The sequence below is a fragment of the Cucurbita maxima genome, unplaced genomic scaffold (genome assembly GCF_002738345.1).
Source record: "Cucurbita maxima cultivar Rimu unplaced genomic scaffold, Cmax_1.0 Cma_Scf00007, whole genome shotgun sequence".
In the NCBI taxonomy this organism is placed as follows: Eukaryota; Viridiplantae; Streptophyta; class Magnoliopsida; order Cucurbitales; family Cucurbitaceae; genus Cucurbita; species Cucurbita maxima.
In genome coordinates this window covers 4,848,850-4,868,321 of record NW_019272023.1, presented here as the reverse complement: position 1 = coordinate 4,868,321, position 19,472 = coordinate 4,848,850, and the positions used below count along the sequence as shown (strand labels likewise).

At 36.7% G+C, this 19,472-nt stretch overlaps 4 protein-coding genes across 5 annotated transcripts; all 4 read left to right on the top strand.

Annotated features, from left to right (window-relative positions):
• The first annotated feature begins 10 nt into the window (after positions 1-10).
• On the top strand, positions 11-5,331 carry LOC111482432 (receptor-like serine/threonine-protein kinase ALE2). Of its 2 annotated transcripts, none has more exons than XM_023128202.1 (8): positions 11-515; positions 1,390-1,800; positions 1,957-2,331; positions 2,920-3,129; positions 3,589-3,960; positions 4,082-4,325; positions 4,408-4,555; positions 4,698-5,331. In XM_023128202.1, the coding sequence occupies exons 1-8, from the start codon at positions 485-487 to the stop codon at positions 5,076-5,078; spliced, it is 2,172 nt and encodes a 723-aa protein (XP_022983970.1). In that variant the 5' UTR covers positions 11-484; the 3' UTR covers positions 5,079-5,331. The 2 variants fall into 2 exon arrangements, with proteins under 2 accessions (XP_022983970.1, XP_022983969.1); XM_023128201.1 differs by having other exon boundaries at positions 1,954-2,331.
• Positions 5,332-6,631: 1,300 nt separating this feature from the next.
• Positions 6,632-7,671, top strand: LOC111482436. Its single transcript, XM_023128207.1, has one exon. It carries the CDS (start codon positions 6,686-6,688, stop codon positions 7,472-7,474), a length of 789 nt encoding a protein of 262 aa, XP_022983975.1. The 5' UTR covers positions 6,632-6,685; the 3' UTR covers positions 7,475-7,671.
• A 799-nt stretch (positions 7,672-8,470) lies between these two features.
• LOC111482106 (ATP-dependent Clp protease proteolytic subunit 5, chloroplastic-like) lies at positions 8,471-13,673 on the top strand. The gene is made up of 9 exons (XM_023127767.1): positions 8,471-8,797; positions 9,185-9,304; positions 9,430-9,514; positions 9,620-9,712; positions 9,821-9,866; positions 9,966-10,038; positions 11,121-11,155; positions 11,287-11,375; positions 13,094-13,673. The coding sequence occupies exons 1-9, from the start codon at positions 8,670-8,672 to the stop codon at positions 13,319-13,321; spliced, it is 897 nt and encodes a 298-aa protein (XP_022983535.1). The 5' UTR covers positions 8,471-8,669; the 3' UTR covers positions 13,322-13,673.
• Positions 13,674-16,096: 2,423 nt separating this feature from the next.
• On the top strand, positions 16,097-17,864 carry LOC111482002. The gene is made up of 2 exons (XM_023127628.1): positions 16,097-16,418; positions 17,359-17,864. The coding sequence occupies exons 1-2, from the start codon at positions 16,101-16,103 to the stop codon at positions 17,827-17,829; spliced, it is 789 nt and encodes a 262-aa protein (XP_022983396.1). The 5' UTR covers positions 16,097-16,100; the 3' UTR covers positions 17,830-17,864.
• The last annotated feature ends 1,608 nt before the right edge of the window (positions 17,865-19,472 follow it).

The following is a 19,472-nucleotide window of genomic DNA, read 5'->3' as shown; positions in this document are numbered from 1 at the left end:
AAAGAAAAACCCAAATCATCGAACAAATCAAACCTCTCAATTCTTTTTCTCTGCAAAAACCCCTAAAAAATCCAAAAACAAAGAAAGAGAGAGAGAGAGAGAGCACAAGCTTCCCCCCAAATAGCTTCTCCCTGAGTGTTTCTTCAGTCTCCAGTCACTTTGTCAGGGCAGAAGAAGAAGAAGAAGAAGAAGAAGAAGAAGAAGAGGAAGAAGAAGTTCCCATAAATCCCTCATCGTCTTTCCAGTTTCACTCTGTGATTCCTTCATCAGTTCATTCACTAATAGCTTCTGCTTTTCTTGTGTTCCATTTCGATTCCCTTTTTCGGTGATGTTACTACACTGCTTTGGTCATTGTTCTTTGTTGGAAAGAGCCATTTGCAGTTCGCTTTTGTATCGTCTCTGTTCTTGCTTCCCGCCCACGCTCATTTCAGGAATGGTTTCTTCGGCGTTTTGATCCAAATCTAATAGATCTGACGTGTCGGTGATGTCGGTGCCTGCGGCTTCCATCACCGCGGGTATGTTTCTTTTAGCCTTTTCTCTGCGTGTTTTATCTCGGTTTGATGGTGTTTCAGTGCTCTTTCCTTGTGACATTTGATTGTTGTCAATGTGAAGATTGGAATTCGGTAAAGGTGAAGAGGAGATTGGGATTTTGAATCTTATGTGATTTGTTAAGCTATGGAAAAACGTCGGTGGGATTTGGATGAAAAATGACTCTAGAAGGAATTTAAGGAAATTGGTGATGTGCAATTGATTCAACTCTACTTCAGTTGCCATGCTTGATTAATGATCTGTCTGGCTTTCACATTTGCTTGAACTAACGTTGTGATACCAAGCTTGCCGACACCTTCTTTGCTTAACTTTGATTGGTGCTTTCGACTCTGGATATCCATTTCTATAACTTGGCGAACTCTTGTAATCGTTTATCTTATCCCATTCAAGTGGTAAATATTGATCGAGTGTTCTACAGAAATATTTTGGTATAGATGTGTGGATTATGGTGCTGAAACTTCTCCTGGAATTTAGGGGTGAATAATTTCATAGAAAAGGTTATTTCAACTATATTATTTATACATTTTCAACTATATATATTATTTCCATTATGTTGATAATTTTGGAAAAAGTTAAAGAGTTACAACCTAAAAATCCTAACCCTTTTATATAAATTTTGAAATCTTTTCCATGAATCTGCCCCTTCTGGTAAATCTGTGAGCTATTTGAAACACGCCTTTGTGGGATCGAAGAGAATTTTAGTATGCCCGTACTATCTTTAGTAACCTTTCCAAGCCTCTTTAGGAGGCTAAGGTAGCATACATAGATGGGAACACAGAACTATTTACGTCGATACATATTTTCAGTATACGAAACCTTGATTTGGAGGTTATAATGCAGGTATATTGGAACAGGTCTCTTGCCGGTTGGTGAAGCAGTTCATTTTACTGTGGTTTGTGATTTCCATAACCAATGCCGATGTCCCCGATGTACTACCAGGACCTTCGGTTGCACCCGCTACCCGTGCTATGCCTCTACCTGCAAAATTGCCTCTTCACCAACCCCACCACCGAAAATATATGTCACCACAGAGCACGCCAATAGCTGGACTAGCACCAGCGTCTCCTCCTTATTATGGGCCTCTTATCACTTCTGGTCACCCACCCACAAGTTCAAGTTTTTCAAAACCACTGATGAAGAGTGGATCAGCTCCTCCTGGTGGTAGCCTTGAAAACATTGCTCCCATACAGTCCAGTGCTGGCGCTATTCCCTCTGGCTTACCTCAGCCACCACTTTCCCCTAATGCAGCAGGTAAGTCGTATACTGGATTTTATTTCTGACTTGTTTTCTGATATTTTCTTTATTGCAATTGTCTTTGAATTAAAAATGAGCTACTTTGATTAATTTTATTTGTTGATGATCACACTTATTTGAGGCATGCTCCTGGTTTTATTCATCATTTAGCAGACTGTTGCAAACCTGACATGGTGCAGAAGCGAGGAAGCGGTGATGACTGCCATTGTGTCTATCCCCTAAAAATCGATCTCCTCCTCTTGAATGTATCACAGAATCCTAATTGGAAACTTTTTCTCGAAGAGTTGGCTTCGGAACTTCGTTTACAAGTCTCTCAGATTGAGCTGATAAACTTTTATGTACTTAGTTTATCGAGGTTAAATATCTCAATGGACATTACTCCCCACTCTGGGATCAGCTTTTCTGCAGTTGATGTGACTGCAATAAACTCTTCACTTATAATGCACAAGGTTCGTCTAGACCCGACACAGGTTGGTGATTACAGTCTTCTCAATATTACCTGGTTTAAGCCTCCGCCTCCTTCTGAAGGTACATCTAATATTTCGATCAATTATTTAACCGTGCATGCTGCTAATGGTATTCTTACCTTAGCTCTAGCTTTTATAGAACATTTTGTTTTTGGTAATTTGCAACTTATATAGAATTTGGTTTGCAGTGAACTATATTGTTGATGGAGAATTAGAACTGTGCACTCTGTGTTTTTTGGGAGACTACCTAGATGTGTATGTTTCATGTTTTAAGTATGTATCTTTAAATGCACTCCAGAGGAAGCCGATATTTTTTACTTAATCTCTTGAACCCGAACGATTATGCTGTTCAAAATGAAAATTCATCAACAGCTCTTAATTCAAATCCAGGCTATAAAAAAACTGCTCTCAATGTCATTGTAGTACAGAAAGGCTATAAATTAGTAATGTATGAATACTTATTAAAAAAAAAAAAAAAGTAATGTATGAATAATTGAGGGATTAGTGTACCCTCTGCTTGCAGCTGTTGCTTTTGAGGATATTAATCTTTTTGCTGTTTCATTCTATTAAGCCCTTAGGTTGTAGCTGATGTGAGTATTTGCAGTCACTTTCAAGTTATTATGTTATTATATTTTCATTTGTTCTACAGCTCCTCTAGCTTCTGCATCACCAATAGAAGCTCCAGCATATCATTTTCCAGCCTCAACATCACTCAGTTCTCCTAGTAAAGGACACCATTCTAATCTGACACTTCTTGGTATTGGCGCTGGTTTTCTGTTCCTTGCCATTCTATTTGTGTTGATAATTTGTTTATGCAAATCTCATCGTGGGAAAACTGAAGCACCTCCATTAGTACCAGGTACATGTGTAAAATTTTAAACGACTTTGTCCTTAATTTCTTTCCTCTGTATAGTTTATACCTAGCTTTTGAAGAATATCTCCGTCGCCACCTCGAACCCACAGACACTTAAAGCTTACTTCATTTTGTGATGAAGTATGGAACATAGTACAAGGCTCATATTATCCACTAGATTTCATGGCAATAAGGTTAGTAAGAATTGCCAAATAGGAGGTAAAATTTAAGATCTTATGAAGCACTGGTCGTACAACATGAGCGTAAATGAGTTAAGTTGTGGTTTTCACAACATTATGTAAGAATTTTGCTTCTCAATCCTCATAAAACTAATAAATGGTTCTGAATTCTATTCAATGCGACATCGTTGATATCATCGTTTCTACAATTTCTATAAACTTCTGATGTCATTTCTTTTTACTTTCTATGTCAACTGTATATTCATCCATTCTTCTTACACCTCAGAAAAATCAAGGGTCGAGGACAAAGCGCCAGGGGTAGGATCTTTCTCTCATCCATCTAGTATGAGATTTCTAACTTATGAAGAGCTTAAAGAAGCAACTCATAACTTTGAAGCAGCAAGCATACTGGGGGAGGGTGGTTTTGGCAGGGTTTATAAGGGTGTCTTAAGTGATGGCACAGCCGTTGCAATCAAGAGGCTTTCAAGTGGTGGGCAACAAGGCGACAAGGAGTTTTTGGTTGAGGTTGAGATGCTTAGCCGGTTGCATCATCGAAATCTCATCAAACTCGTTGGCTACTACTGTAACCGCGACTCTTCACAAAACCTGCTATGCTATGAACTTGTTCCAAATGGAAGCTTGGAGGCCTGGCTCCATGGTAACCACTCTCTCTTTCTTCTGAGCGGACTAGTATTTGATGATCCTTTGAATGAAGGCAATTTATATTGAGTTTAAAATATTTGTTTACAACATGTCGGCAAGTTTATGTTTTTTCCCAGGTCCTTTGGGTGTTAATTGTCCTTTGGATTGGGACACCAGGATGAAGATTGCACTGGATGCTGCTCGAGGGCTTGCTTACCTTCACGAAGACTCACAACCGTGTGTGATACACCGAGACTTTAAGGCATCGAATATATTGCTCGAGAACAACTTCCATGCCAAAGTTGCCGACTTCGGTCTTGCTAAACAAGCACCGGAAGGCAGAGCTAATTACCTTTCTACTCGTGTGATGGGCACATTTGGGTTTGTCTCATTCCACCTCTCAAAGTAGTCAATTCTTGTAAATTGAATCTTGGGATTTTGATGGAATATAGTTCCCTCTCAGGTACGTCGCCCCCGAGTATGCAATGACTGGCCATCTACTTATTAAAAGTGACGTTTATAGCTACGGAGTTGTACTTCTCGAGTTGCTTACCGGAAGGAAACCTGTAGATATGTCACAACCATCAGGACAAGAGAACCTGGTCACGTGGGTGCGTTTTCTTGGAGCAATTCTCATTCTTATCATCATTTGATATTTTGATAAATGTGCTTGCTGCTGTGTCTTTCTGGTTTAATCTTTGCAAAATTAGTGTATTGTTGGAAGCTAAGATGCGTGGGTTCTATTCATTTCAGGCAAGGCCGATTTTGAGAGACAAGGAACGGTTGGAAGAACTTGCTGATCCACGACTTGGAGGAAAGTATCCAAAGGAAGATTTTGTGCGGGTGTGTACCATTGCTGCAGCCTGCGTCGCTCCTGAGGCTGGCCAACGTCCGACAATGGGCGAAGTTGTACAGTCTCTTAAAATGGTGCAGCGTGTGACAGAATACCAAGACTCCATGGTGGCACCATCCTCCAACAACCGAACCAATCTTAGACAGTCGTCGACAACTTTTGAGTCCGATGGATCCTCTTCAGTGTTCTCTTCTGGACCTTATTCTGGTTTAAGCACTTTTGACAACGACAATGTATCTCGGACAGCAATTTTCTCCGAAGATCTTCACGAGGGACGATGAAAGTCTTGAAAGAAAGGTAACTAGGAATCTCACATGAATTGGTAGAATCCCCCACCATCTCTCTCTCTCTCCCTCTGCCTCCTTTGTAATGGTGATTGGTAGGAGAAGGCAGGGGGGAGGGAAGGGTGTTAATTTCAATTTTCCCATGGCAGTGTTGCTTGTTCTCAATGTGATGCATAGATTATGTAAATATGTGTTCTTGTAGCTTTGTTTAATGGGGGAATGCCCCTGGATCATTTTTGCTTCTGATTCTTCCTCTTTTAATTAGCTTTTAATTTACTCTTTCCTCTAATGTTTTTTTAGTGTTCTATCACTCTGAGCGTGACAATTGGTCATATCCTAATATAAATATATATTTTTAATATATTTAATTTATTAAATACAATATATATATGTTTTCTCTATTTATATATAAAATAATATTAAATGTTAATTTGAAATATCAGACATAGATTATAACAAAATTAATTAATTAAATTATTTATTTATTTAATTTTTATTCATTATTCAACATCTTTCCCTTTTATACATGGCAGAAAAGTTGTGTTTACAGATCTATTCATTATATGCAAGTCAATCGTTCACAAATTATTCGTAACTATGGTTCAAGTCTTAAAACAAATTATTCGTAACTATGGTTCAAGTCTTAAAATAAACACTAAAGTAATTACATATATACTTTTCTAATATTCTAATTTGAGAATAAGTGAATAATAAAAATATGTGTAGTCCATATTTGATCAAATTTTCAAAATGATAGATCTATTGAATCGTCGATAAAAATCATATCACCCAAGCAAATCAGAGGACTAGCTCTCACCGATAAAAATGTATAATACACTTACGATTAAAATTGAGTCGCAAACGAACATGATAAAATATTAATATTCTCAATTAACTAGTTTATAAAGATAGATTAAATATTGTATGTCAAACCTTAGCTCACTATATATGATGCCTCTACTCTTCATTCCAAGGAATTTACTGACCATAAATAACGACGTCTAAAATTTGATTTAGGTACCACAAGGACTTTTTCTTTTCATTTCGGGTATGCATTGTTGGTTAGGGAATAATCCTCTTTAGTTTATAATCAAAAAATACTTTCTCCATTGGAATAAGGCTTATTGGGAAAGCCTAAAGCAAAGCCATGAAAGCTTATTCTCAAAGTGGACAATATCATAAGAGTTGTGTTCATGTAACATGCATCACCCAACTCCACTACTTGCAAGCTCCCTGCTCCCCTAACAACGAACATTTGCATCTCTATGATAAGACTCGATTGGTAAAGATGGCTCAGATACACAGGTTTTGAGGCTACTCAACCTGTAGTATGACCAAATTTGGTATGATATATAATTTAAGTAATATTGAGCATTGTTTAGGGCATTGAGATTAGAAAGAAGGGATATATACACCAAGTCAACAATAAATTTCTAAATTTGAATGTGAATGTTATAAATAGTAAAAAGAGACGTAAAGAAATTGTGGTGAAGATGCAAGCAGAAATTTCAGAACGGGGAGAGGATTACCTATTTGTAGCAGTTGCTTGATTCAATTGTAATGGCTATTGTTCCCTTCTTCTACAGAGCCCAAATCCGCCGTAGATGCCCTCCATAGCCGCCTCTCCACCGCCCCTTTCCCCTACAATTTTGTCATCTTCTTCTTCGCCGGAGGAAGAGAACAGCAGCAGAACAAAAATGGAGCTCATCAACAATGTCTTCCACCTCCACCTCCACCTCCACCTCCTCCTCGCCCTCTCCTCTCTTTTCTCCTCCCCCGCCATAGCCATTTGCGTTCCCCGAAACATCTCCCTCTTTCAATCCCCTACTATTCCACTTCCTACGCCAAGCACCCCGCCGGTTTACATTTCGCAGTCTGTAGCTCGAAAACGAACGCAGAAGTCCGAGGGCAAATCGAGTTCGAAATCGGGATCGTCGAGGGAGCCGATCGAACTGGTGCAGATCTGCGATGTGACGAGCAATCCAAAACTGTGTCAATCCTCGATTTCGTCTAGCATCCATGAATCCACGGTGAATCCTGTTTCTGCACTGAAAACGGAAATTGAGCAATCGATTAAAGAGGTGGAGAACGCAATTGCGGTATTGAAAAAACTGGACAAAGAATCTGGTTCAACGAAAGCCGAAGACTCGTGCTACGATACTTGCCTGGAGAATTTCGATATGGCGATTGAGGATCTACGGACCGCAACGGAAGCGATCGACGTGAATGACGTTGGTAGAATGGAGAGCGCACTGACGGCGGTATTGACGGATCTGGTGACTTGCGATGATACTTTCGTGGAGATGGGAGTGGATTCTCCATTGGACCATCTTAGTATCAAAATGAACAAGTACGCCAGTAACTGCTTGGCAATTTCCAAATTGCTTCTGTGACCGAAAGGATCGATCGATCTAGTTGGAGAAGATGATTGATTGATTCAATGGACTCTGCCTCCTCTTCCTTCGTCGTTGTTGTTGTTGTTCTTCAACCCATCGTGTTCATTTGGGGAAGATTTGATTAACTAAGCATGATGATGATGATTCATTCTCTCATGAATTGATGGAATAAATTTTGTAGTGATTCATTGGCATGTTGGTAATCACGCTATCATATAATAATAATAATAATAATAATCTAAATGTATAAATATTTAACTAATCTACCTATTGGCGACCCCTCATCATCCATTTTTGTCCTCTTTCTCTGTCCCTATCACATAGGATACGGTGTTTGAACCAACAGACAACGTTGTGTTGTATACAACCCACGGTGTTTGAACCAACGAGAGCAGCTGTGTGTTGTGTCTGACCAACAGCATCTGAATCAACAGACCCACCGTGTTTGAATCAAATATATATATTAATTGAACATTTATAAATTTAAGATGTTGCAAAATTTGAAGAATATGGGTTATATTGTTAGTTTTAAATTGATTTTTTATCCAAACGAATACATATTTTATTTTTACTGTTTTAATATGTACTTGATTATTAATAATTTAGACCAATTGAGTATATTTAAGTGAATAAAAAGCTCACATTTTTTAATTTAGGAAACTCATTTTTTTCCCTTTTTGATAAGAAGATAAAAACTCTCCTCATTTATTTGAGTTTTAATTCTCAAAATAAATAACTAAATTCAATTTTATAATATTTTAAAGAAAGATAAAAAAAAAGACTTGCAACATAATTAAAAATAGAAAACAAAAAATAAAATGATTAATAAAGGAGGTGTCAAAAAGTCACTATATTGGATCAATTGGGCTCATACAAAACGAAAAGCCCGGCCCATAAGATCCATATCCAAAATATGGGTTGCAGCCCACGACATGTCGGGCTCGGGGCGTGATTGTGAAGTGGCTATCTGTGGAGTCCCTGAAGGAGATATTCACAGGGGTCGCTGCCATCAAATTACTTGCTCGACCCATCTTCTTCTTCTTCTTCTCTATCTTCACCGTCGTTCGCTTCTTCCAGCGGATAAGACCTCTTCGGACGTTGCTCCCAACTCACGCCGGACGCTAATTCTCCATAATTTCTTCTTCCTCTATTGCTTTGCGCTGAGATTTTGTTGGAACCTTTAGCTCCGAAAATGGCCCATACTTTCGCCTACACGTCTGCCTCGTCTTTCCGATTAAACTCCCTCGTTTCAGTTCCGAATTCTAGCTCCTCTCCCGAGTCCCACAAGCTCTTTCTTCCTGTTCTGCCTTTTCATTCGAGGTACCTCTTCTGGGTGGTTTTCGTTTATTTTTGTGTTTCGATGCAATGTTGGTGCTATTAGGGTAATTCCCTTGAATTGGATGTTTTTGAATGTCAAATATTATGAATGGGTGGGCTCTTTGATGACATTGCAATGGATTGTCTGAATTGGTGTATTTTTTAGTTTGATTTTGAAATGGAAGGGTTTCAATGTCCAGATGGAGTTTGGGTATTTGGAGATTACTAGTGCCAAGAACACGCCTAGGTGATTTTTTATGGATGACGAGACTGGGAGAGTTTGGTTTTGTATTTAAACCTTTTTGCTGTCGATATCCTATTTTCTGTTGCATAAGCCTAGTCTTCTCTTGTTTATCTATCATCTTTGATTGTAGTATCCACTATTTGCAGGAAACTAGGAAAAATAGTTGGTGGTAGAAGAAACCTCAGGAATTCTCTAGTCAAAGCCATCTACTCAGGCGAGTTTTCATCACTGGGTAGGAATTGTCGCCAAGGCATTTGGTCTATAAGGTGCATAGATTGATTAACTTGGAGCTCCCCATTCGTTTTTTTGGGGCCAAAGAAAGCTACAGTCATTATCAGTTATTGAAATGCTTCTTAATGGATTTTGAAATCATATTCTGCATGATTCACAGGGATGATGCTTATGCGCAAGGGCAAGGTCCTCCTCCAATGGTGCAGGAACGCTTCCAAAGTGTTATAGGCCAGCTTTTTCAATATGTAAGGGTGTAGGTCTGCAATATTTATTTCCTTGAACCGGGTTTGGTGTAGCACTTATAGGTTGTTATCACGTTCGTTTGATACTTTTGTTTACTTATGGACTAGAGAATTATTCGTTGTGGGGGAGCCGTTGATGATGATATGGCAAATATCATTGTCGCTCAACTTCTATACCTTGATGCTGTTAATCCCAATAAGGTTCTCTTTTTTGTTATCAATTCATTTTAAGGAAGTAGATCATGTATAGTTCATCTTGTTTTCTACATAACTAATTGATTAACCTAGTACTTTTGGTATGTATAACAGGATATTGTAATGTATGTAAATTCCCCTGGTGGATCAGTTACAGCTGGTAATGTTGAAATTGGAAAACCATTTCCACGATTGTTTGATCTGTTAGAAATTGGAACTGGCTTTGTCTTCTAACTAATGATTACTTGGATCTATGTAGGTATGGCCATTTTTGACACTATGATGCATATTAGACCCGATGTCTCTACTGTCTGCGTGGGACTCGCAGCCAGGTACAAGATCCATCAGATCACTACTTTTTAAAGCTTTTTAATCTGCTTTTCTCCTTTTATTTCCACAAGTGTCATTTACAATTGAGTGTGTCATTGCTGAATTGTCTTTGGGAAGAATTATTATCGAAAATAGTGGCAGATAACTTTCACTTGGTTCCAATCATCTTTTCCTGTCAAGATTTAAAATATCAATGTTGATATCATTATCGATGAAATTCAGATTTATGGATATATTGACGGCTATCTGAATATCGATGGATATTTTGGAAAAAGATCACGGATATCACGAAAACATAAAAATATTGTAAGATTTTTTTTGTGTAACTTTATAATAAACTTATTTAAGTTATACAACACTATTTTAAGAACATAATACAATAATTAAACATCAATTATATGCATTGATACAGCAATAGATAGTATTGAAGGCTGAAAAATTAAAGGTCACAGTTTATAAATAAATAAAAACTTGGAAAACAAGTACATGGTTGGTAATTCATAATAATATGACGTGCTTGGGGTATTAGACCAGCATCAATATCATTTATTTGCTAATGATAATATTGCTTCCAATTCATTATATCTTTAAAAATTAAATTAATAGTCATAGTATTAAAAAGGGTGTATTCTAAAGGCTGGAGCCTTCATTATTATCTTCCCAACAGGGAGGCAGATAAATCAAAATTGATCAACTTAGGCCAGTCCAAATGTTTTAGTTTTAGTTTGACCTTATTTCATTATTGCACGTACCTGTAGTACTTCAATGAGGTAATGCTCGAGCTGGTCCAAGCGGTGTTGGTAGGCTCAAAACCTGGTGTTTTAGAATGGCACACATATTTTTTAAAGACCAAACTGGCAAAAAAATATCTTTACAGTGCTTCAAAGTTCGCCGTGATGCATGTATCATGGACTCAACTTTTCTCGTGCAATTGTATCAATAGGTTAGGATGGATAAAAAGGGGAAGCATGAATGACTAGGAGGAGGTTTCCTAACCTAGAGCTGTTTTCTATAATTTCTCCCTTTCATTTTTGAAGTGATAGTTTGTTCTTACAATGGGTTTTCTGTTTATTCTATTATGCAGTATGGGAGCTTTCCTGCTTAGCGCTGGAACTAAAGGTGCAAGTTTTTTCGTGTTATTCATCTTTTAAATTTTATTTTTGTAGCTTTTTGAATGAAATGTTTTTCACTTTTAAAATAAATGACGTATATTGCGTATTAAGTCTGCACCTTCTCGTTTACTTATGAAGGAAAAAGATACAGCTTGCCAAATTCAAGGATAATGATCCATCAGCCGCTTGGTGGTGCTCAGGGTGGACAGTCTGACATTGATATTCAGGTATCCTTATATATCCTCTTGGATGGTCAGTAATATATTGATCAAATTCTACGTTTCTATGGTTTTTGTTACTTCCTTTGGTTGCATTCTATTATTAAGGTACTTCATGGTAGAGCTTTGAGGGTGAGTTGGGGAGATTATATGAAAGAAGCATTTGTTAAAAAGGAAAAAAAAAAAAAAGTTTTTTTTGGTACTTGCGAAATTAGAAAAGCTTATAATAGTCAATTCGTTGGTTGGTTCCAATATTTCAAAGGGGCTTTTCATCTAATCTTTTTAATCTTCTTGTGTAAAAGATTAATATTTGCTTAAAAAAAGATTCTAGGATTGACAAGTTACTGAGGAAAACAACAAAACTCAAAAAAAAAAAAAAGGAAAAAAAAAAGAGAGAAAATGTTGAGCGAGAAAGCATTTATAGATAAAGTGTGGGTAAATAAATAATTGTGAAGGAGTGTGTAAAGAGAGATTAACAGAAGAAAAATGTGTGGATAAAGAACATAGGAAAAAAGTGTAGGTAAAAGTTATTGAGAAAAGGCATATATGTAGAGGAGCTACGGAGAGGACTTCTATGGGGGAGAAATTAATGAGATTATGTGTGAGATCCCAAATTGGTGGGGAGGAGAACGAAACATTCTTTTTAAGGGTGTGAAAACCCCCTCTTGCAGAAGCGTTTTAAAAACTTTGAGGGGAAGTCCGAAAGAGAAAGTCCAAAGAGGACAATATCTACTAGCGGTGGGCTTGGGCCACTACAAATGGTATCAAAGCTAGATACTAGGCGATGTGCCAGCTAGGAGGTTGAGTCCCGAGAGACACGAGTCAGTGTGCCAGCAAGGATGCTGGGCCCTATAGGAGTGGATTTGGGGGGTCCCATATCGATTGGAGAAGGGAATGAATGCCAGCGAGGACGCTAGGCCCCAAAGAGGGGTTGATTGTGAGATTTCACATCGGTTGGTGAGGAAAACGAAACATTCTTTATAAGTGTATGTAAATCTCTCTCTAGCAGACGCGTTTTAAAAATCTTGAGGGGAAGCCCAAAAAAGAAAGTCCAAAGAGGATAATATCTGCTAACCGTTATGTATGTGTTAGAAAAGATTAGTCAGAGTGTGTACGTAATTAGAGAAATGTGTTAAAGGTGAGATAAAGATTAGTCAGTGTGTATAGAGAGATATAAAGTAATAAGAGAAATGTGTTAAAGGTGAGATAAGTGTGAGAAGAGTGCGTAGAGAGATTAATGAGATAAGGATGCTAACCTCACGGACAACTGCTTAACTCTACAACATTCGGTTGTTAGAAAATGTGCTAAAATTTAAGCCTTTGGGTTTGAAACTCCAACCTATGCTTGTTGGGTTGTTTCAGTCTGTTTAAGCTAAGAAAATTCAATTAGCATCACTTGTTACTCACACCTCACAAATGTCTTGTCGCCCAAAATTTATCAGCCTCCAACTTGTGCTACTGGAGAATTTTTTCCAAACATTTTTTACCCTCCGTCTCGAACAACAATTTCTGGCAATGTTGCAATGGGTATCATTTTCCAAACCTTCAAGAAAATGAAAATTTTCATGTCCACCTTGAAAAAGTTTTTGGCAGGAGAGTTTAGATTGCTCTTAGATCAACGATTGTACTATAAATGTGCTATTGCTTTAAATTAGTAGAATATGATTTCATCCACGTTAATTTCATACATTTTCAACCTAGTCCCTAAACTGAAACTTGCATGTCAGGCAAATGAAGTGTTGCATCATAAGGCAAATCTTAACGGGTATCTTTCCTACCATACTGGTCAAAGTCTTGATAAGATTAACCAGGATACTGATCGCGATTTCTTCATGAGCGCTCAAGAAGCTAAAGAATATGGACTTATAGATGGAGTTATAATGAATCCCCTCAAAGCTTTCAAACCTTCAGCAGCTGCATCTGCCACCAAAGACTTGCCAGGTTCAACAGATTAGTTCATCTTGTAGATTTATAAGCGAAAACCATCTTTTAGTTTAAGAAGATTTTGACCATTAACGACATGGCTTCCATGCCCCCTCTGGTTGGGTGGGATGACAAGAATGATGTTGGCCTAACACTTGGCAATATTTATTGAATATTGTGAAAAGATGCCGCCGACCCTACAAAAAGGCTGCATTATTATGTAGTCACTGTCTTGATTGTGGATTAATGTGCATTAGGTTTCAATGAATTTCCAATGCATTCGATAGCTTTCCCTATACGTTGCATGGCGGTGGTTCTTATCTGGGAAATTGGTTGTTTCTGATATTTTAGAGTTTTTTTTCAATGGAGTTGTTGCATTATGGACATGTTTCTTGAGAAATTTGGGGTTGAAATAGGCATTATTACTCATTATTGATGATGTTCTTGAGTGTGTTTGAAGTGAAAGATTGAGGAAAACATTATTTTACTGCTTCCTCCAAAAGTAGTTTAGATTGTTTTGGTACTATGAACCAAAATGTCTTTTCTTAGCATTCCTTGAGATTAGAATCACATAGATATGAAGAATTTAATAATTGAAGATTAAGAGTTTTCATAACAAAAACGTTCCTAATTCTGAATTATTGGAGTTTTCACGAATATAAGTTATATTCAGAGTTTTCATGAATATAGTTCTGGTATTTGGGTAGGGTGTATATACATTGGGTTGGGTTGGATTGAAAAATTCTTTTAGACCAAGCCGATGTTTTTGGTTTGTTGGGTTTTGTTGGGTTGGTGAACCGAACAATTCAAATAGAGTTCAGTACTTGGGTCGGTGATCCAAACAAAGTTTACAACTTAACCTCTATTTTTTAGTTGTTTTGAGAGGTTAATTATCTACTGTACATGCTATTTTTGACTTGTCTTTTCCTGACAAATTTACGAGCTTACTAGACCATGAAGAACAGATAGGTTCTTCCAAGCACTCCCTTATCTTTTCCTTTGCCTTTCTCTCCTCATCTTCCATGGCTATTAAAAAGACAGTAAGTGAGAACATTAAAGCATTATTATAGAGCACGATATTCAATTTAAAGCTTAATTACAAACTAAAATATGTGTTAATCCCTAATAAATTTATTCTTCCCTCCCATGGACGAGACCAATGAAGAGAGGAGGCTTTTTGTAACAGTCCAAGTCCCACCGTTAGCACATATTGTTCGCTCATTTTGACTCGTTACATATTGCGGTTGGTCTTACAATTTTAAAACGTTATAAGGAATGTTTCTTGTACCCAAATCTACCGTCAACCAATATTGTCTACTTTTGACTATTATGTATCGTTGTCAGCCTCATGGTTTTAAACCAAAATGTGAAACAGATGATGACACGTAATGAATCAAAACGAGCCGACAATCTATACTAAAACTGGCCCATAAAGCCTATTTAATTCATTGCAACAAAATTGGATGAAATATCAAGCAGCTTATTGTGTGAACAATTGTATCTCTCAAGTTGTCCCACTACAAAGTTTCATTTACAAAATTTCTCCTAATGACCTCCGGACAAATACAAAATGGTACTCACTCAATATCTCATAACGAATTCTAGACAAACTTTTATATAAACACAGTAATACCAATGTATAAGAGATGAATCAAATGAATCTGACAGGTTCATGAACGGAAGTTAGGTTATAAAAAAAAAAAAAAAAAAATTGTTATTTAGATTGAACTATTTATTTTGCTACAAGAAAGAATAAGTTCATGGGCCAAATAGGCCCAAAGATTCATTATGCAAGAGGTCACATATATAAATCTAGAAAAAGAAAATATGAAAATAAATTTAATCTAAAATAAAAGAATTATAGTGTGGCTAAAACTTCTAATTTTGTGGTCACCCAAATAATGGGTTAGTTTACAAAAGATTAAACCTTTTTAATTAGAGTTTTGGGAAGCTCGAATTAACTTTAATATAGGCTTCCTACTGACTTATAAATAACAACTTTTACCAAATTTTGTTCTAATCAAATTTATTTTAAAACACTATCTTTTGTTCCGCTACAAATTTGTTTGGTAAAAAATATATTTTTTAGTGAATAGGATCGTCGTTGCAATTTTTTTTTTTAAGGTTTTTTTAGATATTTTTTCTTAGTATCCATTTAATTTAGATGCGATCGTCAGTTAAAATCTTAATTTTGTATTTTGTTTTAGAAATTCTAAATAGGGTAATAAAACTTCACTCAAACATCTAATTAAAATTTTGAATTTAATAAATGAATATAATAATAATAATAATAAGGTTTAAATTTATAATCATCTACAAAGAAATAGTAAAAGACAAAATCCAAGGAGAAGAAATTTTTAGACCCTTTTGAATGTATTATAAATTAACCGATTTAGGTATATTTGCTAAATATTAATAAACATGTAATCATAATAATATACATGTAATGTTGCTTATTATATTATAAAATTGAAACATGCAATCACATATTCCTCAACTTTGTGTTATTTTTTATAATATGAATATATATATATATATATATATATATATAATGGTTTGACCAAGTCTGAGTCAACTCATCATCCAAAAAAACTGTAGACGTGGCATCCACTTTATGATTTGATTACAAGATTATTCCAAAACACACCAACTTAGATATTTATAAACATTGAATTTTTCTGCTTATTTATTTATTTATTTATACACCAATGAAATTCTTTTTCTCAAAAAAAAAAAAAAAAAAAAGGTTTCCTTATAAAAATAAAAATAAAACAAGAGTTTTATGGTCCATTTTGGTTCGAAAAAGACGCCATGGAAATTCTAAGACCTTGGTTTTTGTTTCATCTGTTGGCCGTCAACCTTCTTGCCCTCTTGCTTCCCCTCTCGCTCCTCCTCCTCGCTCGCCTCTCTTCCGCCCTCTATCTCGCCGGCCTGCCGTTGCTTCCGCCCCTGTTGCTCTCTCTTATCCTCTATGTAACCTCCCCCCTTCTTATCCTTCTTGTTTCTTTCGTTGTCGTCTCCGCCCTCCTCCACTCCCTCACCGGAAAATCTGCTCTTCCGACCAAACTGCCTGCCCCTCTCTCCCAACCCCGTCTTTACACTACATGGATTTTCCTCTGCACTCTTCAGGTACGTCAAAACATTGATTTTTTTTTAGTCCAAACCGTTCAAAATTATTTAGAAAGAGTCTCATATTGGTTAATTAACAAATAGACCTCTATTGAACGAGGTCTCTTGAGAATCCCAACGTAAAAATCATTAGAGCTTGTGCTCAATGTGGACAATATCATATTATTGTGGAGGTTCGTGATTACTAATATAGTATCAAAGTCGTGCGCTTTGTTAGAGGAACACGACTTTCCACAATAGTATGATATTGTTCACTTTGAGCATAAGCTCTCATGACTTTGCTTTGTGCTTCCCCAAAATGTCTCATACCAATGAAGGAAATATTTTTTTTATTATAAACCCATGAACATTCCCTAAAGTAGTCGACGTGGGACTTTCATCCAACACCCTTAGCCATATTAATAAAATCCTTTAAGTGTCGAACAAATAAGTTATGAGATTCGACGGAGTAGTCAAAAGTGAGTTAGGTGTCGAACAAAGGGTTTACTTTGTTTAAGGGCTCCAGAGAAAGGAGTCGAATCTCGATTAAGGGGAGAAACTATTCGAGAACAACATAGGTGTCGAGTCTCAATTAAGAGGAGACTATTTGAGAGCTACATAGACTTTCGGGGAGGCTCTATAGTGTATTTTGTTTGAGGGGAGAATCGTTGGGAGGGAGTCTCATATCGATTAATTAAGGAGTTTGATCATGAGTTTATAAGTGAAAAATAAATTTCTTATACGAGTTGTTTGGGAGAAATCTAAAATAAAGTCATGAAAGTTTATACTCAAATAAATAATATCACGTGATTCCTAACATAAATATGATAATTTATATATAATATTTTAATCAATTCAGCTTTATGTATGATGTATAATAGCCAATTGGAGAGATTTTTTCAAATTCTTCAGATTTTTCTTAGTTTTCTGTCTCTGTTCCTAACATTTTGAACAACAACAGGTATGTGTCGGCGTCGGGATCGAGGGAAGCTTATCAAGCGGCCTCAACAGCGCAGCGGCAGGCCACGTCGAGGGTGGTCTGTGGAGGAGGTTGTTGTTCTTCTTTGGGCTGCATGAGGCGGTGGTGCACTGGACAAGGGCGGTGGTGAAGCCGGTGGTGGACGACACCGTATTTGGGGAATCTCGAAAGGAGAGGTGGTTTGAGACGGCGGCGACCGCAGTGAGCTTGGGTGGGGTGTGGTGGTGGCGATTGAGAGATGAGGCAGACGCGCTGGTGGTTGTGGCGGAAATAAAGTGGTTGACGTCGACGGAATTGGGTCCGGCGGAGGTTGCTAATTGGTGCCTGTACTACATAATCGTAGCCATAGGAATTGCTAAGATTGTGAACTCTGTTGCATGGTTGGTTCGGATTTTGGTCCCTAAAAAACATTCTAAATGCTCGGATGAGGTTGTCGTTGTGAACAATGTTTGAAAATTTTAATTAATTCTAAAATTTACAATTTATTGGTCGCATTCATTTTTTTGAATTTATATATATCTCAGTTAAGGTATAGCAATTTGATACCATATTAGGAACCACGTACTCCCACTGTACACCTTGAATATAAGCTCTCATGAGTTTACTTTTGATTTTTCCAAAAGACCTCGTACCATATATATTTACTTATAAATCCATTATCAATTCTTTAATTAACCGATGTGGGACTTCTCTCCCAACAATCCTCCCCTCGAACAAACTACACCATAGAGCCTCCCTCGAGGCCTATAGAGCCCTCAAACAACCTCCCCTTAATTGAGGCTCGACTCCTTTCTGTAAAGCCCTCGAACAAAGTACATCATTTGTTGAGTCATTTTTTTACTACACCTTTTAGGCTCACAACTTATTTATTTGACATTTGAGAATTATATTGATACGACTAAGTGAAGAGCATGACTCTAATACTATGTTAAGAATCACGAACCTTTTGTAACAGCCCAAGCCTACCACTAGCAGATATTGTTCGCTTTAGCTTGTTATGTATCGTCGTTAACCTCACGGTTTTAAAATGCGCCTTCTAGGGAGAGGTTTCCACACTTTTATGAAAAAAAATATTTCGTTTTCTTCTCTAATTGATGTGGGATCTCACAATCCACCCAAGAATCCTCACGAGGAACATGTTCTATTTTGGAAAAATATGAAGTTGACTTGTTGTTTGATGCTTCTGTCGAGAGGAGGCAATTCTTGAGGCAAATATGTTAAACAATGAGTTGAAGATTAATAGTCTCCCCAGATGAAATTTGATGGTAAATTGTTGGGAGAGGAATTCCACATTGTTGGGAGAAAAATTTCATCATGGGTTTATCATTATTGGTACGAAGGTTGGGGAAACCAAAAGCAAAATCACAAGAGTTTATGCTTGAAGTGGAAAATATTATCCCATTGTGTAGAGTCATGGTTCCTAACATGGTATCAGAGTCATGTTCTTAACTTTATCATATCAACAAAATCAGTTGTGAGCCTCCAAGGTTTAGTCAAAAGTGACTAAAGTGTCAAACAAATGGTGTACTTTGTTCGTTCGAGGGCTCTAGAGAAGGAGTCGAACCTCAATTAAGGGGCGATTGTTCAAGGGTTCCATAGGCCTCAAGGGAGGGAGACTCTATGTCGTACTTTGTTCGAGGGGAGGATTGTCGGGAGAGAGTCTTACATCAGTTAATTAAGGGGGGTTGATCATGAGTTTATAAGTACGAACACTATCTCCATTAATACAAGGCTCAAAGTGAACAATATCATAAAGTCATCATAGAGAATCGTGGTTCCTAACACTATTTATTAAGTGTAACTTTGAATATTGTATCAATAGAGCTCAAATTTTTTTAAACGTGTCAAATAATATGAGAACATTTTGAAAGTTTATAAAATTAAAATTTTAGTTTTATTAGAAATCCTATTAAAAATAGTGAGATTTATTTAAAAATATATAAAAATTCAGCAAGAGTAATTCAATAAATATAATACCCTACTATTAATTATAGTTGGCAAATCAAAATCACAAAAAAAAAAAAAAAAAAAAAAAAAAAAAAAAAAAAAAAAAAAAAAAAAAAAAAAAAAAAAAAAAAAAAAAAAAAAAAAAAAAA